The sequence below is a fragment of the Lolium perenne genome, chromosome 2 (assembly GCF_019359855.2).
Source record: "Lolium perenne isolate Kyuss_39 chromosome 2, Kyuss_2.0, whole genome shotgun sequence".
Classification (NCBI taxonomy): domain Eukaryota; kingdom Viridiplantae; phylum Streptophyta; class Magnoliopsida; order Poales; family Poaceae; genus Lolium; species Lolium perenne.
In genome coordinates, this window is record NC_067245.2 from 303,484,615 (window position 1) to 303,506,756 (window position 22,142).

General features: G+C 47.1%; 2 protein-coding genes and 1 long non-coding RNA gene across 4 annotated transcripts; 2 read left to right on the top strand and 1 right to left on the bottom strand.

Moving 5' to 3' along the window:
- The first annotated feature begins 4,793 nt into the window (after window positions 1-4,793).
- On the top strand, window positions 4,794-6,819 carry LOC127337006 (uncharacterized). Its single transcript, XM_051363867.2, has 4 exons — window positions 4,794-5,164; window positions 5,330-5,449; window positions 5,555-5,885; window positions 5,989-6,819. The coding sequence occupies exons 1-4, from the start codon at window positions 4,874-4,876 to the stop codon at window positions 6,624-6,626; spliced, it is 1,380 nt and encodes a 459-aa protein (XP_051219827.1). The 5' UTR covers window positions 4,794-4,873; the 3' UTR covers window positions 6,627-6,819.
- A 1,294-nt stretch (window positions 6,820-8,113) lies between these two features.
- On the bottom strand, window positions 8,114-13,576 carry LOC127337003 (uncharacterized). Its single transcript, XM_071826781.1, has 4 exons — window positions 13,064-13,576; window positions 12,892-12,979; window positions 10,004-12,788; window positions 8,114-9,335 (listed from the first exon to the last, which is right to left on the bottom strand). The coding sequence occupies exons 1-3, from the start codon at window positions 13,159-13,161 to the stop codon at window positions 12,363-12,365; spliced, it is 612 nt and encodes a 203-aa protein (XP_071682882.1). The 5' UTR covers window positions 13,162-13,576; the 3' UTR covers window positions 8,114-9,335; window positions 10,004-12,362.
- A 6,568-nt stretch (window positions 13,577-20,144) lies between these two features.
- LOC127337005 (uncharacterized) lies at window positions 20,145-21,656 on the top strand. 2 transcript variants are annotated; one of them, XR_007873602.2, is made up of 4 exons: window positions 20,145-20,445; window positions 20,546-20,631; window positions 20,855-20,915; window positions 21,302-21,656. It is a non-coding gene; the product is annotated as an uncharacterized lncRNA (long non-coding RNA). The 2 variants fall into 2 exon arrangements; XR_007873601.2 differs by lacking the exons at window positions 20,145-20,445; window positions 20,546-20,631 and having other exon boundaries at window positions 20,656-20,915.
- Window positions 21,657-22,142: the final 486 nt, after the last annotated feature.

Below are 22,142 nucleotides of genomic sequence, written 5' to 3' on the forward strand. Positions count from 1 at the left end.
TTACTCATAGGTAATATTTCAAGAGAATCCACAGGAACATAACATTCAACCTCCTTTGGTAAGCATGGAGGACAATCAAATAGTGTAAGAGATAAAGAGTTACTCTCATTAGAAGGTTGGCATGGGTAGCTAATCCATTCTTCCTCCTTTTGTTCATCACTCTCCTCTTCTTTTTCATCCAATGAACTTTCAGGTTCATCAATTTCTTCTTCCACAGGTTCCTGCAAATTGTGAGTGCATTCTTGTGCATTAATGAGTCTCTCTTTATAATCAATGATATAAGGATTATCATTGTAACTTTCTATGCAAAAATTAAGGATAGAAGAGACATAATCTTTAAGGTCCTTACAAACAACACAAGTTTCATAATTTTTAGACATGAAGGATTCTATCTCAGAGGCTCCCATAAATAAGACAAATTGTTCTACCACTTCGAACCCAAAATGAATATAGTTATTCCAATTGTAGTTCATAATTAAAACTTTTTCACTAAAGCCACATTGGAATTTAAGATGTTTAGTATCCTGTTGAGAGCAACAGTTTATATCATGGCGTTTAAGCGAGATTTTAGCAATCGTATTCAATTTTTCTATCACAACACTCATGACTTTACCCGCTCTTGATTCTCTATAATTCATATATATTTCAATAAGCTCCAAGTAGGTTGTGGGTTCTCCCATAACAACAGTTTTTAATTTTTTTGTTTTCAAATTTTTATGGATTTTCGAGTATGTAAGAAAAATAAAACAAGATAAAAACAAACTAGACAAAAGTAAACTAAGCAAAATAATACTAGAGAGAAATAAACTAAGCACAAATAAACTAGACAAAAGTAAACTAAGTAAAAAAAAAAAACAGAGAGAGAGGTAGAGTGTACTCCCCAGGTGAACTTATGAGTAGAGCTATGCCTCCCCGGCAACGGCGCCAGAAAATAGTCTTGATAACCCACAAGTATAGAGGATCGCAACAGTCTTCGAGGGAAGTAAAACCCAAATTTATTGATTCAACACAAGGGGAGGTAAAGAATACTTATAAGCCTTAACAACTGAGTTGTCAATTCAGCTGCACCTAGAAAAGCACTAGTAACAAGGGTGATATGAAAGCAGCAGTAATATGAGAGAAATAGTAACAGTAACACAGCAGCAGTAACACAGGAGCAATGACACCAGAAAATAGTTGATACTACTTCCAATGTCATATAGAACGAGTATGTGATGATGAAAGATGGACCGGGGTTCCCAGCTATCTACACTAGTGGTAACTCTCCAATAACAAGTGACAAGTGTTGGGTGAACAAATTACAGTTGGGTAATTGATAGGATTGAAATAGCATTAAGACAGAACATCAAGATTATTAATCATGTAGGCATGTTTTCCATATATAGTCATACGTGCTCGCAATGAGAAACTTGTACAACATCTTTTGTCCTACCAGCCGGTGGCAGCCGGGCCTCAAGGGAATCTACTGGCAATTAAGGTACTCCTTTTAATAGAGCACCGGAGCAAAGCATTAACACTTGATGAAAACATGTGATCCTCATATCACAGCCTTCCCCTCCGGTTGTCCCAATTTCTGTCACTTTGGGGCCTCGGGTTCCGGACAGCAATATGTGCAAACGACTTGTAGATACAATCTAAGCAATACATATAGAACTTAAATCTAAGATCATGCCACTCGTGCACTAGTGACAAGCATTAAACACAACAAAATTGCAGCAACAATAACTTCACAAACTTTATAGATAGACTAATCATAATGTAACAATCCATCGGATCCCAACAAACACAACACCGATTACATCAGATGAATCTCAATCATGTAAGGCAGCTCATGAGATCATTGTATTGAAGTACATGGGAGAGAGAGTACCAACTAGCTACAGCTAAAACCCGTAGTCCATGGGGGAACTACTCACGGAGCATGATGGAGGCGGTGGCGTTGATGGAGATGGCTTCCGGGTGCACTTCCCCGTCCCGGCAGGGTGCCGGAACAGAGATTATGTCCCCCCGAATTGGAGTTTCGCGATGGCGGCGGCGCCCCTGGAGTCTTTTTGGAGTTTCGTCAATTCGTATCGCGTTTTTAGGTCGAAAGGGCTTATATAGGCGAAGAGGCGGCGCAGGAGGACGTCTGGGGGTCCCACCCCATAGGGTGGCGCGCCCCCCTTCCAGGCCGCGCCGGCCTATGGTCTGGGGGGCCCAGGCCTCCCCTCCGACTCTCCTTCGGTGTCCTGGTCCGTCTCGGTGAATTATGATGTTGGGTCTTCATTTCGTCGAATTCCGAGAATATTGCTCGAACAACCTTTATGGAACCAAAAACAGCAGAAAACAGGAACTGGCACTTCGACATCTTGTTAATAGGTTAGTTCCGGAAAATGCATGAAATCATCATAAAGTGTGAGAAAAACATGTAGGTATTGTCATAAAACTAGCATGGAACATCAGAAATTATAGATACGTTGGAGACGTATCAGTAGGCCCTGTCTCCGAGCAGGTGTTCTGAAGCTGGGTAAATCGCGTACCACCGTCCCTAGGACTCTCCTTCCTATGGCCCATACTTCTTCTCCCCCTCGTGAGGGTCACTCCTCCGAGGTACCGTCGATTAGGCAACAAAACTGCTAAACTGCATCTCGACGACGACATTCTTCAGCAGCACATGTGGGAAGATTGCAGACTCGCATTGCACTGGCCTTATAGGAGCACCAACCAAACCAAGATCAGCCTCGCTTGCATTGAAGCACTGGGAAATGTCAGGCCACTCGCCGTTCTCGGAGAACCCAATCGATGCCATGGGCTTCGAATCGAGATCGACATCGCAGACGATCGTATCGCCGACCCCGAACTTGGCGCTGAAATCGAAGAACTTGTCGTGGTGGGAGAGCTTCCTGGTGCAGCCGAACCCAAAGCTGTGGCCGGACTCCCCGAGTCCGCTCATGGATTCATCCCCCCTCGAGACCCCGACGCGGTAGAGGTGCCGCTGGTCGGCCTCCGTGTCCTCCATCACCACGGGCTACTTCGCCATGATCCTACACCCGAAGCAGTACCATTTGTGTCTCTGCATCATTTTTTTCCTTCTGTTCATCCCTCACGCACATCATAATACACGTGCCTTTTCTGTGGTTATTATCCCATTGGGAAACAGACTCAAAAGATGCAGAGGCAGGAAGGTTGAAATAAAGCTTGGCTCAGTCTTCCGGAGGTGCTCATAGGGGTAGGGTGTGCGCGTGTGCGTTCATGGGGGTAAGTGTATACGCGTGTATGTGAGCGTCTGCGTTTGTACTGTGTTTTAAAAAAAAAGCTTCGTGGTTGTAACTCGTTTAGGTTCTACTCTTCCAAGTCAAGTTCTGGCGGAAAAATCTAGTAAAAGGGGAGGCTTAGTATCCTAGTTCTTTATGCACGTTTAGTAGGTAACTTCGTCCCTCTACCGCAGGTAATGATGATACATGACCATGCCCTTAGAGATATTGAACTCCACAATGCGGCAATAGTGATGTTTGTTGTATTTAGTAGGTTACTTTCAGGAGTACCACTTTAATGTTCTAAACGTTTGTTCTTTTATGTTGATCCAGACGGTGATGGTGATTGTTCTGTTGAAAGGGGAGAAAACAAGGCAAGCATACTCAAAAGGTTGCCCCTGCCTATGTGTGGCAAACTTCTAGTTTTCAATCCAAAAGGGAAGACAAGGCTCGAGCCTGCCGTCATAGCATCAAAGTTTGCAAGAGAACACAACAATAAACTCAGAAATCATGTGTATGTGCATTCATATTGGATTAAGAACAAAGGAGACACTGGGTCAAATTGCCCCCAAAAGAAAAGAATTTTTGACAAGCCTGCGGAGCATTGCAGTAATCCTCATGCTAAGGTCAATTCCATTCTACCATCCGTGTATAAGATATGCGCAAATAACCAGAAAATATGTTCCAAGGTTCAGTTTCATCAAGATACTGTATCGTGTTGCTATGCAGTGCACAACCTACACAATTTGGTTAGTCTAGACGTTTGTTTAGTTTATCAGAACAATGCGAACAATGTACTACTTACAATTGTTTTGGGACTTAGCTCAGCTCAGGGTAAAAATGGATCTACATGGTGTTGATGATCTCGCCGTGGATATGAAAGAGATGCGTCAAAGGCACGATTAAACAAGAGAAACGTTGTAGATGGATGAAGCCAAACCTAAAGGTGAGGAACCTTGGTGGAGGAATCCGGCGCATGTTCAAAGTTTGAGCACAATCAGCTAAATATCGAATATTTTTTTGAACAAAATATCGAATATGTCCAAGTCGTGCACATCTTGACAGTTCTCAGCTTCCGGGCCATCTTATGGACGAGCCTACTCACAATGACCACTCGGTAGGATTTGTGATTGCGCCATAGGGTCATTGGACATGTGGGAGTATGGCAGCGAGGTAGCGGGGAGTTCGGATTTTGGAGTGAGAAGTGAGTCAGCAATTTACTAATATATTTTCCTGAATATTTTGAGAAACGTTTTTAGACGGTGCCATATATGGTTTTTTATGGGCCTCTCAGTACCTGCGGGCTAAGTACATAATAATTGTCAAAGTATGCAGTGAAAATCACTCCCTTTTACCGCAAATGAAATCATGAAATCACATTTGAAGATAAATAAATTCAGTTTGCTTTTGCATTTATTTAGATTTTATTTTATGATACGGGCCCACCTCGTACGAGTAAGCAGCCCAGCCCATATTGGGAAGGTCAGCCCATCCCGTAATTCCGTTCCAACTGATAAAGAGCTGGGACTGGGGTTTTCGCTCGAGCGCGCACTTGTTCAATTCAATCCCCTTTGCCAATCGATCGAGAGATCCGAGACTTAGCATTCAATCAGAGCGCAACCGCCCTCTTTCCCCAGCCGATGGCGACGACGGAGGAGGACGGGACCGCGCAGCCACCGTCGAAGCGCCTCCGCCGCGACGCCCGAGGCCGAGGCAGAGCGTACGAGGACGCCGCCCCCGCAGGCGCAGGCGTGGAACGGAGGCGGAGGCGCCACCACAGCGACGGCTTGTACGTCAGCGACCCGGACGGCCGCTACCGCTCCGCCACGGCGGGCGCGCGCGACGACGACGAGCTTCCGGAGGCGGAGGCCACCACGCTGGCCCGCTTCGAAGGCGCACCTCAGCTCCGCCCCATCTCCCCTTTGGTTCCCGTGAGTTCCCTCTTCTTGGAATTCCACTTCTTGGATTGAGCCACCGATTAGTTTCTTCTAGATTCCCGTGCGTAGTTTGTGCTTGGAATTTCGATTCTCGGATTGAGGCAGCGATTAGTTTCTTATTAGTGCTCGGTTCTTGAAATTTCAATTCGATTGTTGCAGGCTTGGTATCCAAGAGCCATGGAACGGAGGCGGATGCGGAGGCGCGTCATCCACCACGAGGCGGATGCCGCCACGCGGGCCCGCTTACCACAGACCCGCCCTATCCCCCTTCCCATTGCTGTGAGTTACTGTTTCTTGAAACTTCAGTTCGATCGAGCAAGCTTTCCCCTTTGGTTGGATTGAGCGAGGCGTTAGGTGTTTGTTGATTTGCATACTTGGTTTCAGGTGATCCGAGTCGGGGAGATGGAGTGGGCAGTAACGGGAGGTGCCGAAGAGTGCGACTACGACGAGGCGCAGGCGTCGTCAAGCACGTCGTCAGTGATGCGTGGGCAGCCGGTGCCGGTGCCGGTGCATGGTGTCATGGACATTTTCCTTGTCCAGCCGAGAGACCGTGGCGTCCCACCGCCCCGTTTTCAGACGATTCGTAGCGTGCCTTGGGGGTACTGGGTCGACGAGCTACGTCTTTGGCTGGCTCTGAAGCAGCGCACAGGTGCTTATCTCCCAGATAGCTGGAGTTGGGAGTCTGTCATTGGGGAGCCTGCCTACGGTGGCCAAGGTCAGATTTGTGTTCCTCAAATTAACATGGTAATCTAGTAGTACTTCTGTTTGCTGCGTGCGCGCGCTGCAATTCATTCACAAGTGTGCTTTTTTGCGTACAGGAGCATGTATCATCTACGCTCTTGCGACTTGCATTCACGCACAGAACTGCATCGCCTTCGAGCGACGGTATGGGGCAGGCACCTTCCCGTACAAGCTCAGCGACGTGCGCATGAAGTACCTCATCGACGCGTGCCTGGCGGCGGGGGTTTTGAAGCCCGGTGGCGGATCCGATGCTTTTAAGGTGCTAAAGCTGATGCGAGATCAAGATCTGTGGGTGCGCACACGAGAGGTCGAGGGCTGGGAGAGATGCAATCTCCGGTGCAGCAACTTAGCCCTTCTGAACCTGGAGGCTTGCATCAACCCACCACCACCCCTCGTCGTTGCACTCTTCATCCGTGTACACGGGCCGCTCATGGGTACACTCGACGCCTGCGATCCTGACTACCTCCTCACCGAGTACAATGAGGACTACGTGTACCGAGGGAATTCCCTCGGGAAGTCCCGCGTGCACCACGCTGTCGTCTGCGCGGGTCATCGGCGCAGGGCACACGGTGAGATACATATCCGCATCTTGGATAACATGAAGAGACAGGGACCGTGGCGGTGGATCTTCTTTGATGCCTTCTCCTCCTTTTACGTGATGGAGGTAGAGCCACTGGATCGTGCAGTGCTGCAGCACCAGCACAACAACACATGATAGCTCTTCTGCAAGACAAAGGTGGTGTTTTGGAATGATGATGCTGTGCTCCTTAATTAGTGAGAGACCAAAGCATGCATACTATACTGTTCTACTTTTTCTAGTTGCAACTGGCACTACAGTTTTTGTTGTTACAGATCCCCTTTATATACACACCTGGTTGAATACCATGTCTGGAACCCAGCTGGTTGAATATCTCTTGCAATTCCTAATGTCAATTCTTATTCTTAATTCAGATCCCAATTATCATAATAATGCTTCCCTCTTTTGTATGCACAACCTACAGCTCTATCGATAGATATAAATTCAGACAAGAACACTTGGTGACATACATCCTACATCTAGTATGGACAGTACTACAAAGACAGAATAAGTACAGCTCAACATCACAATCTAGAAACCTATACCAGATCAACCAACCAAAAAAGGGGTCAACCTACTTCAGATCTCCGATACTACCACATTATCCAGAAACAAATGCCACGTAGAGACATACACCAAGTGGATCAGACGCTTGCTGTTCTTTGACCAGCACAAACAGGTTCGATCATAATCAGCCTCATTAGATGGAAGATGATGGCCATTACACTCATCCAAGGTAAGAAACAATCCTATTCGTTACCTGAAAACCAGAATCAGATCGCCCAGTAGGTTACCAACCATTCAACACAAGTTTGCAATTACTCCTAACAAATAAGGCACATTTTGCAACACACTCATCCACTAAATCCTACCCTGCAAATACCCCTATCATGACAAAGCCAACGTTTTCTTAACCATTTCATTCTAGTACATACCATATTAACGAAAGATCCCTAGAATTTTAGAGAAAGGAGCTTTTAGCCACAGGTACACTAACTTGTCGTTGACGTGCAGTTTCATACACAAACTTGCAAGTTGTGGTACATAGGTACACTAACTTGATTTTCAGGTGAAGTTTTAGTCCATTAGGGCTCTGGTGAGGGCACCTGTATGCCACGTAGGTAAGTGGCACACGCCTGGTGCGTGGTTATTTTGCTCATACCCCCCTGATGTTGTGCTAAACTAGAGGAGCAATTCTGGATTAGAAAGAAAAATTCTGGATTAGAGGAGCAATTCTGGATTAGCTAGCTGCGGAGGGGGCGGTCATGGGCGGCAACTCTTCTTTGATTAGGCCGCAAATCTGCTCTGGGCAGCCTCTTTTTTGTACAGAGCAATCACTTTCTTCTTCCCTTTGCTCTGTTTGTCGCCACATCAGTAAGACATCCCAGTAAGACATCTCAGGCAACATGAAAACTGCAGTGCTACCTGTAAGACATCTCAGGCAACATGAAAACTGCAGTGCTACCGAGTTCAGCAACATGAAAACTGCAATGGTACCGAGTTCAGCAACAAGAGAAAGAGAAAATGATACTCAGTGGCCTGAATGAAACTGTAGAAGAGGCGTCTGATATGCATGACAAGTATGATACAAGTCTGAAGATTCATGACTCAACTCGAACAGACGATTAGAAGAAGATAAATATCAATCTTGTATTAAATGGAAGATTGAGCAGTGTATGCAAAATAGAGCATATGGTGCAGAATAACCAGTACATGTAGTTCACTGTAACTAGAGGTTCATTCAAACTAATTGTTCCAACTAGTTGAGATAAAAACAGGAAAACATAGTGGTACTACACCGAACTATGCAACATCTGGATTTGGTGCATTTTGAGTCAGAGAGATTGCTTCCCCTTCTCCATGATGATCTGGTGCATTGAGGTCTGGTACAGCTGCTGCATTCAGATCTGGAACTGAAGTTCTTTGCTGCTCAGCATCTCCGAACTGCCAATACAAGTACCAATGCTTGTGTTATTAGTTGCTGGTGCTCTTGCTCTCCCTCTACCCCTGTTTGCAATGCTTGAGGTGGTAGCATCTGATCTCCTTTTCCTTGTGCCCCTGCCTCTACCCGTGCTTGCTCAGGCTCAAATAGGACTGTCCATATCAACTTGAGGATTAAATGTTCCAAACTTGTACTTCAACTTCCCTTGTTCTTTTCCTCAGGTTCAAATCAGCATCCTCCAGTGCATAATCATCCTCTAAATCTTGCATTTGTACTGTTTCATTGTTGTCATTCACCTCTGTACCTACATTGTCCCTTGTCCCTCAAAAGGTCATCATCCCCATCTTCTACTTCAAAGTCACTGTCCACAAAATCAGAATCATCGGTGTCTTCAGATTCTTCTTGACAATATTCATTGTAGAAACTGTCAAAATCATTTTGCACCGATTTGCTTGAGGAGCCCTTGTGTGCACCTGATGCGTCTTCACCTACACATGTGCTAGGTCACATCCTTGGACTAGATGGTAGAGCTGGGCCCTCTGTTAATTATAGCCTCCACTCTCAAGTTCTTCAGAAAATTTGTATGGTCAACCAACAAAACCAATGTTTTGTGGTTCTCTGTAGCTTTTATCATTTCCAATATGTCTGCATCTCTCTCAATGCGAAGTAAGCCCTCACAAATTTCTTTCCCTGGTGGGCTCCAGTACACATGTAACTTACCATCCCTTTCATACCCTAGTTGTTGCAGAATGTCTTCTATCCAAAGTAGAGACCAGGTCTCTGTATTGCAATAATCTATATATGCAATAGATGGCTGAACGTATGTCAAGCCAGCTCCTTTTCCACAAAAAACAAAAAAAAAACATTGTGCTCTAGTTCAACCGAGAACAAGTTACCATTAGCTCCTGCAAAACACAAGTTTCAGCAAAATTTAGTACTACTGAGCAGTAAGATATCCGTAGTACATATGCACTCATAATTCAGTTTACATGATGCTCAGTGTCAGTAGACAAGACAGTTAACTAAATTTCAGAGTTTGGCAGTGCCATTTTCAAACAAGGCATTTTTGTTTCCATCAATTTGTGAATTCATATCATCAATCAAAATTCCAGCATGATCATCTACTCACTTCACCGATAAGCAATCCACTGCTACACTAAGACTGCGGCTATACCAAAACAGGGCATCAGACTATCAGACACATATGTGTGCACCGAATATTAACCACAAAAAGCTGAATAGGACACGATGACCATTGTTGACTTATGGAGCATTATCACCACGTTGGAAAGATGCTACAACTTTACCACCAAAGTTCACGGAAACTTTGGGCAGCATCATGCATACACAGATAGCTAGCTGCATTTTTCTATCGCCCCAAAATATTCAGGCTGTAGCTCAATCTAAACAAAAAATTAAACCCACTGCAGACTACTGCAGCTATCATGGACTTGGGATGCACCTCTTCCGAAATCTCTCGGAGATCGAGTCAAACTTCGCCAGCGATCATTGACCTAAACCCTACGTAAACCTGCACCCGAACGGCAGAAACAGAGGATAAAGAAAAACGTACCATAGTCTGGCGCCTCCTTCTGGTCTAATGGCCGGAGCTGCGTGTCCGGACGCATTGTGTCGGCGGCGGCGGCGATGTGCTCTGCGTCGAGGACGTAATCCCGTGTCGATACCTCAAGGGAACTGCTCGGTTCGAGCTTTTTCTGGGAAGGAGATGACAAAGAGAGGTAATTTAGGAAAAAATTAGAGTTGTTTCCTACTATTCCACACAATCTCACGGGATAACTGCTCCTCTAATCACCACAACGTCAGAGGGGTATCAGCAAAGTAACGACAATGTGTCAATTATCTATGTGGCATAAAGGTATCGATAATGGACTAAAACTTCACCCGAAAATCAAGTTAGTGTACCTGTGTGCCACAACTTGCAAGTTTGTGTATGAAAGTGCACATCAAAGACAAGTTAGTGTACCTGGGGTGTTATTAACTCAATTCTAGAGATAGGAGCTTTTAGCCACAGGAGCTGCTACTAATAGGTAACAGCAGAGCTAAAGTAAGAGAACACACAGTTTCCAAAGCAAAGCGAAAGTCTTCATGGAGTCTCATCTAGAGAGAAACCTGCAAACTTCCTACAGGAAACGATCCTAGGATCACAAATTCATACAAAAAGTAGGAGTTAGCATTCAAGCCTAAATCATGGATACCAGTATCAAATTAAAACAGATTTAAAAACTACGGAGCTACTAACACAACACCGCACAGAGGTGCAGCACCAGCACGACAACACCGCATAGCTACTCTGCAAGACAATATGATGTTTTGGCATGATGATGATGTAGCGATGTTTAGTGAGTAACCAAATGCATATATGCATGCATTTTTTTTAGGGAAATATATGCATGCAGTTTTACTACTTCTAGTTGCAATTGGTGGCACATTTTTTTCGGTAGAGATCCCCTTGTTTTCTTGGGGAACGTACAGATCCGTGCACGGTGACTGAAACCCAACTGTTGATATGTCTCTTTCAATTCGTCATGTCAATTCTTAATTCAGATCCCTATCTATCTATACTACTCCCTCCGTCCATAAAAAAATGTCGGAGGTTTGTCTAAATTCAATACAAAGTCTGCTTATAAACAATAAATCATTTTTGTAAATTACAAATTGTTTGGTGTACCCTCTACACTCTCTAGTTCAAGGAAAAGAACTAACCTTTTCGATGACATCATCATTTTGAACGAAAAAGGGAAGAGGGTACCCTAATAGTGACCCACTTGCATCTCTATCTAAACATAAGACACACCGCTGGTCCGCTGCTATTATTGGAAAGCAATTTTTTTACATCAAAAAGGGATATTCTTTTCTTCAACACTTATTTTACTAATACTACTTGATTTCTTTCATGCTCACATTTACCACAGATCCCATTGAAAAGGAAGAAGGGTTAAGCATAACCTCCTCATCTCTCAAGCTTCCACTTGTCTTCCAACCTACATGTGCATTAAATACTGTGGCTTCTCAAGGCCAAAAACACCATAATGTTCAACCATGGAATGATTAAGGAAAAATCAGAAAACTTGGCCTCTGATGGTTGATAAACAGCAAAGAAAATCCTCCGGCAATGTCAGCCACATTAGTGAAACCCTGAGATAGGTTGCACAAAGGGAGAAATCATATATCATAGAAATTAAAGAATCATTTGTTGAATAGTGAAATGATGAAACTTACAACATATCATAATTTAGCAGCTACAGCTTAAAGAAATCAAAATCCAAAACACGTTGACGAAAAAAAATACACCATACAAGGGATAAGCAAAGCAATGTTGGTGGCAGAGGATCACACTGACCTGAAAATAGAAAAGGTTTTAAGAGTGCAAGTGAATAACCATAATTATTGAAATGATAGGGTACCATGGGTTCTAGAGTTATACTGTTCATCTCGGAAGTAATCCACACTCATATCTTATCTTTCATCATATAACATTCACAATGAATACTACTCTTGCATGTGGTTGTTAGTTGACGTTAAAAAAAGATTATATCTTGCCCAACACTCTCACAACTGACTAGAGAACATTTCTGCAGTTTATTTTCTCATAACTACGCAATACTGGGACTTTCTACCACAATCAAAAGTACAAGAACATGCAAAAAAGAAGATACACTTGACAACCCAGGATAAATCAAGGATTGGAAGAAGAAAACATAACAGAATGCGCAGTTCCCAACAAAGAATAGCAAAAGGAATTTGCAATTATACTGGAAAACAGAGCAGTTTAAGGCATGTACAGTTTGCAAATTTTTGCTATCAAATAAAGGTCACCAAAAGGCAAGCAAGGAATTAGTGTCAAAACCACACTTGTATAGCCAGCGGTAACGATCCAGGAAATTAACCAAGGATTATTGATGATACATAAATCATGGTGAATCGTCGGGCAGCAGTCTATATCGAGGCGCTGGTGCTCCTATCAAGAATGGCGTGCTTAGCATATCGCTCTGGCTGAAGAATTCCTTTGTGTGCCCGTCCCAGGACATCTCGCAGAAGAAGTCCCTCTGGTGCCCCTCTTTTCCACACACGAATTCAGCCTCATCAGGGTGTAAAATCTTGGATTCTTCCGGACACATTGCGCAGCTGCTTCTAGAGGGCTTCTCCAAGATGGCACATGTTTGGACGATTAGGCAGTGGGAGGTGGTGTTGTCGTAGCATAGCTCGGCGAAGAAGGTCCGCTCGTCATCCCCGTGGCGAGCCAAGAAGTTGAGGTGGTACCAGAGATCTCTCCTGAAGCCAACGCACGCAGCCTTCATGTCCGCGGTGGGCTGAAAAGGAATTCGGAACTCGGCACCCTGCACATAATATCGGTCGATCGATGGCAAACATGGATTACTAGGCGGGCGGCAACACATGGATGCTAAGAGGAGGAGTTGTGGATGGATCAGTAGTTGGTACCGGGTGGTCGGAGTTGTAGTGTTTGAGGGCCTCGTAGGCGAGATCACGGATCCAGTGAGCGCCGCCAGATACTATGTCATCTAAGGAACTAACGAACAAACAAATTACACAAAACAAGGGATTACTAGTAGATTCAGCACAAAAGATTCCAAAGAGGGAGGCGGTTACGTACTCTATACTGTAGGCTGAACTACGTAATTCGTCCATGAGTTGTCCAACGCGATGAATACGCTGTCGTGGGCAGGCAGGGGAAGAGAACCAGGATCCCATCGAGACAGATCGCCCAAGCGAAACGAAGCGATGCGATACGATCCTCTCCCAATCGATGAGGTCGGATCTATATAGGCCAGACGAGAGGTAGAGAGAGGAGAGGCCGGAATCCTAACCCTCCTCGGTTACGCACGCAGTAGCGCCGCCGTGCCCGACTGAATCCTAGGAGATTCTAGACCCTACGGATTTGAACAAGCAAGCAGAAACACTATCTGGCAGAAACACCGGCGATGGCCTGATTGCTGGAGAGGAGAGGGGAAAATAGCCCCGCCGGATCTGCACTGCAGGGCGGGTTCCGCTTCAGAGAGGGGGCCGGAGGAGTCTTTGCTCTGTCGCCGCGTGAAAAGATATTTTCTTGTAATGCAGGATTGGCCCATCCAAAGATTGACTGCTAAGATCATCTTACCCCGCGACTAGTCCCATTTTGTTAGTTTCTCTTTCCACCGGCAGGTTTTAGCCAAACCTGTTGGATCGTGTGTTTGAGCCGGCTGTTTGTCTTCTATTAATATATCGAGCAACTCATCTGCCGAATTCTCAAAAAGAAGAAAATTGCTTGCTATATCCTCTATGTTTTCGCTCCTTCAACGGGCCGCGATGCAAACGGACCATGCGTGTTGAAAATGTCGTCTGGTAATGCTCCAGCTTAGGCATAGTGATCGGGCTGTCTGTAGCGATGCAAATACGTCTCAAAAATATGTTAGATTCTGCGGACGCTGCGTGGATGCTGGAGGACGCCCCAAGTGACCACTCGCTTTTCTACTGGACCCGCTTGGCAGCGAGCCTGTATCAAGGGCATTGTTTCTACGGCCATCGCTTCCGCGTCTGAGCTGCAGCCTTCGCCATCAAAACTGCGACAACCTCTTCTGCGCACGCACTAGCGGGTGGCGGCTTAGCTTCTGCGCCGCCTTCAATATCATCGTTTTCCGCGAGCGGCCAGTCTTAAAAGTCGACTGGCATCGTTCCTGGCATCGTCCACAGTAGGACACCTCCACTCCCACCACCGCCGCGCGTCGCCGAAGTACCATGGGGAAGAAGAAGAAGAACGACTTCGAGGTGTCCGACAGCGGCACTAAGAAAGCGGTGCGGTTGCACATGGTGTCGCTGCCCGTCCACGTGGCGCGGCTCATGCACGCAAACTGGACGCCGTGCGACAGCTGGGGGACGTGCACATACCTGGCGGCTGGCGGCTCAGCTACCTTCGGGTGCCTATCCCGCCCGCTCCGAGATCCGGTCCAGGCCTGCCGCCTGACCTCCGCGTCGATCCCGCGTACGCTATCGACCCCGACACGTGGCACACGTGGCGCGAGACCAAGAAGGATCCGAGGAGGAGGGCGGGCTTCCCCGACGACAGGGACGTCCCCTTCGACCATCCACCGGTGCCTGCAGAGGACGACGACGATGAGGAGGAGAAGTACAGCGAGGCGCTGGCCTACCACAATGAGGAGGCCAAGGACGACTACGTCGCCTGCATTTTTCAGGAATGGTGGAGGGCGGGAAGTTTGATTACCCGAAGGAGATGACGGACGACGAGATCGCGAGGTTCGGCGTCCTCGTCTCGGAGGTCACCGACTGGTGCACCCGCCGCTGACCCAGTACGCCGCCGGCATCATGCCACCGGGCCTCACGGAGGAAGAGGCCCTACAACGGGCACTCGAGGACTCGATCACGCAACCGGTGCAACCGCCGCCTCCACCTCCGCCGTACAACCCGTGGGGGGCTCCACCTCCACCACAGGCGTGGGATGCGCCACCACCACCACCGGCCTAGGATGCTCAACCTCCATCGCCGGTCTGGGCTGCTCCAGCTCCACCACCGCCTACGGCACCAACTTATGTTCCGCCGCTTGCGAACTGGCCGTGGGCGGTACCGGAGCTCGTCGTGATCGACAGTGATGTAGTGCAGTTGGGAAACTCCAAGAGGAAGGTATGATGAGCACAACAACATGTTTTCGCTTAATAAGAAACCAATGTTTAACCAACCAGTAGGAGAAATAAATCACTTCTGAAGGTGTTGCTGGCTGACTTTGGCAAAGCGCACTACCGGTGTCAACACACACAGCACAATCAAACTACTTTTCCCCAACTTACAATGAGGTTCTCAATCTCATTGGTTTTGCTGAAAACAAAGGTTAGACGTATAGTGTGGAAAAAGATGTTTGTTTGAAGTGAAATAAAGAGAACAATACTTGCAGTAAAGAAACGGAACATGTGTTTGCAGTAGATGATTTTATCAGTGTAAAAGAAAGGACCGGGGTCCACAGTTCACTAGAGGTGTCTCCCCATAAAGATAAGTAACATGCTGGGTAAACAAATTACAGCTAGGCAATTGACAAAATAAATATCTGTTGGGGGGATGACCCCCGGTATGCCAAAGGCATGCCAAACCGGATGGTTTGAGCCATCAGGATACCGGTTTAATGTTTATACCGGAGCACAAGATAGGCGTTTGGCTGAGCGGGGCTAAGCCGGCATCCTCAGGAGAGGTATACCGGAACCGGATAGAAAAGGTACCGGGCCACCGGAAAGAAGAGCATGTCGGCAAGACTGGTCAAAGATCCTCTCCAGAGCTAAAAGACAAAGATGAGCTAAGCAAAGTAGCTTTAAACGAAGGGCTGACGATAAAGATAAGGATGACGAAGAAAGAAGCCGGAGGACATCAGCCTCCCTGATTAAAGAGGACCCCGGTGTCATCTATGATTAAAGTAGTTTTGTAAAGTAGCTTTGTAAAGTAGTTTGTCTAGTTAAAGATACCATTAGGGTTTCTTGCAATGTAAGCCATCCTCTCCCCTATATAAGGAGAGGGGGCAGCCCTCCTCACGGGCACGGACGAAGGTAGCAAGGCACGAAGCACAAACCTGTAACCTGTGAGAATCAATGAAGAAAGTGATCTAGAGCGAGCTCTTCCTTGTGTCTTTCTTCTTCAACCTCTAGCCTTGGCTAAGTTCTTGAGGAAACCATCCGGAAGTTCATCCCATCTGATCGCAAACCCTCCCCCGAATCCTCTAGCGTCCATTCGGCCCCAATCTAAGCCATCCTATGGCATCTGTCTGTTCACCACGACGACAGTTGGCGCCCACCGTGGGGCATGAAGTGGCGCTTGCAGGAGTTCACATTCGGGCGGGCATCCTCGAGGTCGCCGGCGAGCGTACGGTGTCCGCGCTTGTGCAGCGCATCTACGACATGGACTTCATCAACGACAACGCGGGCTGCTTCGCCAACGGCGGCATCTTCCCCAAGAACGGCCGCACCATCGAGTTCGGCAGCCACCGCGTCTACTTCGGCACCGTACCTGTGCGCCAGCGCCTCTCGCCGGTGCTGGTGGCACCGGACCCGCCAAGGTGGCTCTGTGCTGGCCGCGCCGCCGGCAGCGTCGAGGTAATGATGACTGGCGTGGTTGGTGCAGGAAAAGAAGCTGTGGGTGAAGGTGCTGGTCGTGCGGCTTCGACCCGTGCGGCCAAGCCACCGCTGGAGCGCGACGCAGGCGCAGCGGGAGCATCATCCGCGCCACCGGAAACACCGCTCCAAGCGGCGATGAACATCCTCGCCACCCCCATCGCGCAGAACATCGACCCGGCAGCGGCTCAAAGTGAGCCGGGAGGCGCAGCGCCAGAAGGTGCTCGAGAGCGGCAAGGACATCGTCCGGGCGCAGCGCGAGCTGAACCTAACCCTACGTGAGTATAACGCTGCCCATGGCTTTGCTTCTGTTAGCGCGCATGCTGCTAGGATACCGGAGAACCGGCTAAAAGCTCGCAACCTAGATCAGGATTTGCGCAAAGAAGTTCTTGCCGGCAAAAGTACCTCTGCATCCGTTAGCATCGTGGAAAAACCTAAGTACAGTAGCCCGGATAAAACTATAAAAGCTGCTAAAGCTGCAGTAGAGCTATGCGAATCGCTTTCCGGAGATGCTTTGGCAAAACAACAAGAGCGTGTTAGAGAGCTGCTGGAAACTATTGAGCAGCAGAATGCTGAGCAACTGGCTAAGCTGAACAAGGCCGCGGCCTCAAAATCCTGCGCGTTCAACAAAGAATGCCGGAAGCAAGTCCCATGGGCAGGCATCGTCCCCCCATCCGGACAGAAGAAGAGAAAAAGAAATGAACGCACAGCAGATGACTGTGTATGATCCGGTTCTTGCCGGAAAACAACAAGCCGGGCAACACGATGCCAGTAGAAAAAGCCAAGGGGCAGGTCGAGGCTACGCCAGAGGAGGCTATGCCGGAAACAATCATGCCGGTAGATATGAAACCGGGCAAAATTATCGAGCTGCAAGGGCAGCGTATGAGGAGACGCCACCACCAAGGTACCGGCAGGCAAGAGCCGTGGAACCGGAAAGATATGGAGAGGGAGATTCCGAAATAGAACGAACAAGAGTATACCGGAACCCCTTGGGAAATCGCTTGGGGGAGAGATGCTTGCCAGACCAGGATGCGAGGCACGGGCTGGACAGAGTGCATCTTTCCGAAATGATCGAATCTGAGGGTCCTCCTGGCCCAAAATGTTTTGGCCCACGGATCATGGGAGAAGAACCACATGTACGCAATTTCCAGCTGCCCCGAGACACAAAAACGTATGATGGCACGACCAAGCCGGAAGATTGGCTGGCGGACAATGTCACAGCTGTTTATGTAGCTGGTGGTGGAGTAAACCGGCGTTGGGCGGTGAGAATCATACCGTCTTACCTGGTAGGCCCAGCACGGATTTGGCTTAACAACTTGCCGGCAGGAAGTATTAACGGATGGCTGGACTTTGAGGAAGCCTTTGTGAACAACTTCAGTAGCACTTACAAGAGGCCAAACCGGCCCCAACAGCTCGCTTTATGCCAGCAACGTGCCGGTGAGAAAGACAGGGATTATCTTACCCGGTGGAACTCAACAAGAAACACGTGTGAGGGAGTGATTGAAGCACAAGCAATTGCTTGGTTCAGTCAAGGATGCCGGAGAGGATCACCGCTGTGGCAAAAGCTAAAGAGAAGCATGCCAGCAACCTTGGCAGAGATGATACGTGTGGCGGCTAGCTACGCATTGGGAGATCCATTGCAACCAGCGGTACAAGCTGAGCCGGAGCAGCGACAGGAACAATACCGGGACAACCGGAACAACAAGAGAAGGGAAGATTTCCCGGATCGAAGGTACGCTCCGCAGCACGTCGCTGCCGTGCAAGAAAATTATGATGCCGGCGGCAGCCAAAGGCAAAAAACCGGATCGCAGCCATGGGCGGGTCCAAAAAAGCAGTGGGTCGAAAAGAAACCCTGGGGCCAGAAAAAGAATTGGCAGGAACCCGTAAAATACACCATGGAAGCCGCCATGGATCAACCTTGCCGGTGGCACACGCCAAACCCGGATCACCCGTCAAATCACCTGACGAAGGATTGTTCTTGGACCAAGTATTTAATGCAAAAGGGAGCGGTAAAGGACGCGCAAGCACAAGGGTGCTCGACAGTGTTGCCACCGTCACAAGATATGCTGCGTCAGCAACAACTACCACCACCGCCACCACTCACCGGAGCAAATGCTTTACCGGTGCAGCATCAGCCAAATAGGCAACAATACCAGCAAGTTAACCGGGTGGAGCAAAACGATGATCAACCACCTCCACCGGCACCTTTAGGCCGGAATGTTTACGAGGGCCCGCATCTGTGCTGTGTTGTCTTTGTCACTGAGCCAACAGACAGGCAAAGTGTGCATCGCCGCTCCATGGAGGTAAACGCCGTGATGCCGGCAGTTCCCAGATACATGCTGTGGTCAGATCAGGAAATTACCTGGTCATTTAAGGATCACCCCAAAATCATGCCGAATCCGGGTGGATATGCTCTTGTTGTGGACCCAATCATGAAAGGGCCGCAAACTCGAGTAAAATTCAGCAAGGTGCTGATAGACAACGGTAGCAGCATAAACATCATGTACAAGCATACGCTGGGCATAACAGAAAACATGCTTCAGCCAACGCGTACAACGTTCCACGGGATCGTTCCGGGCTTGTCCTGTGCTCCGGTAGGAAAAGTTCGGGTGGACGTAGCGTTTGGAGGACGTGACAATTGCCGGGTTGAAAATGTTGAGTTTGAGGTCACTACTAGAAATCCCCTTATTTCCGACGGTGATATTAAATAACCGACGGCCTGTCGGCTAATATATTAATTACCGACGGTAGCATTGATGACCGATGGTTATCACCAACCTCTCGGATAAGACTAAGCATAACCGACGGTATAGTTTGTTCAGCGACGGGGAAAACTCACCCCTCGGCTATCTATTCTAACGCCCGACAGTTTTACTTGCACGGTCGGGTATTAACAATTGTAGCCGAAGGTCCATATGCAACTCTCGGTTATGTGAAGAAATGACCGACGGTCTAAGTGCTACTCTCGGTTATACATAAAAATAGACGACGGGAATATAGTAAACTGACCGTTGAAAATTAACGCTCAATGATATGTATGAATGGTTTATTGGGTCAAGCATGGGGTATGACCATATCGACCAAATGAAGTGAGATGTAGACCCAAATGATAATGAAAGACACCTCAACCAGCAGTATAGTCGTGGATGCATACCTTTTCTATATATGAGGAATGTAATTAAGAATTAAAATATGTTTAGCATGCATGTTTTTTGAGCTCGATGAGCACAGACTCAAGCAAACAAGTTGATGATCGAGCCGTTGTCTGTTTAGGTGGCTTCAACAAAGGTTAGGCAGGAAAGCGAGATATTTACCATGTTGATCATGGAAGCTAGACAACCTTGATCACAGCATAGGATCAAACTTTTTTTTTTTTTGACAATAGCATAGGATCAAACTTAGAAATAAATGGTAGTTTTTAGGATCCATCAAACAGGTTAAAGAAGATTGAACGAAGGACCACCAGATCGTGGCTGTACAAACAGTTTGTAGTGCTGAAGCGATTTATTTTTGGGCTACATTCCCTGACTTTTGGCGCGCCAAAATTATCGCGCGCGCTGGCGCACGATCCACATCCTTAAGTCCTGAATTGCCGCAGTCTCGTGATCGTGTTCCAAACTGAACCCGCGATCTCCGCTGCCATAAGAAAAAAGAACCCGCCTATCTGCGAAAACCAATCTAGGGCCTTCTCTTGGACGGGTGCACAGGTGATTATCGATCTACCTCAACTCCGGCGGTGCCAAGGCGCGAGCCCCTCTGCTTCGAGCCTTCGATCCAGCTGCCAGGTGCTTAGAAGTTCGTCTGCTTCCCTCTAATTCCAGCGCGACAACTAATCTGCCAGGTACCCCGGAGGCCCAGAGTTCTGCCGCAGCGATCACAAGACAGCGCCAAGGTATCCCTGTTTTCTCCAGCGTCACATGCTTCTCCCCATCCCCCGAACTTTCAGTAATCGTGTGTTGCTGCTCTGAATCTCTGATTGTACTGGAATGAAGGGAGAGCCGACAGTCCACTGTTTGGCGTGATTCAGGATCTACGATGTATTTGGTTCGCGAGTCCTAGTTGTGCGCTAACGAGGAGGGTGAGCAGATTCGACCTTTGTTTTTATTATCATCTATCCATTAGGGATTTCTGTCTAGGTGGGAATAGAGAGAAAACACAATGCTTGGCATTTTTCTATTGTACTGCTGCCTTTGTTTCACCAGGGGAACACACCATGAGTACAACGGTGATCTCTGTAGCTTGAGGTGAACAACTTTTCAGGACAATCTGGGCATGCTTGACGTTTTCAATTTCCGATGCAGGTAAGGTGTGCTACTCTTGATACATGTCTGCTGGAGCAAGTTGTGCATTTAATCAATATATGTAAGTTCGATCTCTTCGTTAACAAAAGTGTCATGTCATTTATCGTGTCTATTTGAAGCATTCTAGCTATATCTATTGAAACATATAGTAAAACAAATCATACATGGATCACCACGAAAATCCACCAGCACAACGAAGTGATAATCGTTTTAGCTCTTGTACACTTGCGAGACTTCTAGCTCTAACACAAAGACACGATTAGTTTATATGTCCTGTGTAGATGATTCCAAAAAAATATGGGTGGCACTTGTAGTTCAATTATACACTGGAGGAAACGATTATCACTTCGTATATATTCCAAAAAAATATGATTTATTTTACTATAAGTTCCATCTCCATTGCATTATTTTCCATCTCACTTACAACCAGTCTTTATCATTTCCCAGGGAATGTGAAGCAACGTTACACTCGTGAAAAGAATCATGACATCTATGCATGGCATCGAGGGAGATGATATCTATGGCGCAGGTATTAAGGGTGGCTATGGTTACGACGACAAGTGTTATGATCCATATAACGATGGTGTGATGATAGCTTTGCTGATGTCGGTGAACATTGGTGATGAGTCTAGTGGCCTTTCAAGTCATGCAACAACGCAAGCCGTTCAGCTTTTGGAAATTTTGGCTTATGCCAAATGTTCAGACCATTATTTTTCTTTTGCATTTGACATTTCCTAGATGGATCATATACATTGCGGTGTTACTCTAAATATGGTATACGCTATTTGGTCATGTTGTAATATGAGATGTTTTTTAAATGCTAATATTCTGAAATAGTATTGTTGAATTGCATTTCCCTGTTGTGCAACACCGCTCGGTGAAAGAAATCCCAAAGGGGTGATTGTGGATAGTAAATTTACCAATAAGCGTTGTTGGCTGACCCTCAACTATAAGGATCCCCGATGGGGTGCATGCACTGGTGATATTTATATTAACTGATAGTACGGTTCTCCTCTTAGTTATACCATCCCCCGACGGGCAAAATATCCGGTCAAGTATTACGAAAACTGACGAGAACCAATAACTGTCAACCAATAAATACTCGACGGTAGACCGTCGGATATAAGCTTTGTGCCACAGCTGGCGACCAAAAAATATCCGACGGTTAACCGTCGACTTCTTACCGTAGGCGAAGATAATACCCGACTGTACCGTCGGCCATCCATGTAATGGCCGACCGAGCATAGCCGAGGGGAGATGACCGACGGTGCACCGTAAGTTATCATGG

Coding starts and splice junctions, on each gene's coding strand:
- LOC127337006 (XM_051363867.2), top strand. CDS start 4,874: ATGGCGACGACGGAGGAGGACGGGACCGCGCAGCCACCGTCGAAGCGC. Junction 5,450..5,554: donor CTATCCCCCTTCCCATTGCT/GTGAGTTACTGT, acceptor ACTTGGTTTCAG/GTGATCCGAGTCGGGGAGAT. Junction 5,886..5,988: donor GCCTGCCTACGGTGGCCAAG/GTCAGATTTGTG, acceptor TTTTGCGTACAG/GAGCATGTATCATCTACGCT.
- LOC127337003 (XM_071826781.1), bottom strand. CDS start 13,161: ATGGGATCCTGGTTCTCTTCCCCTGCCTGCCCACGACAGCGTATTCAT. Junction 12,980..13,063: donor AGTTCAGCCTACAGTATAGA/GTACGTAACCGC, acceptor TTTGTTCGTTAG/TTCCTTAGATGACATAGTAT. Junction 12,789..12,891: donor ACTACAACTCCGACCACCCG/GTACCAACTACT, acceptor TATTATGTGCAG/GGTGCCGAGTTCCGAATTCC.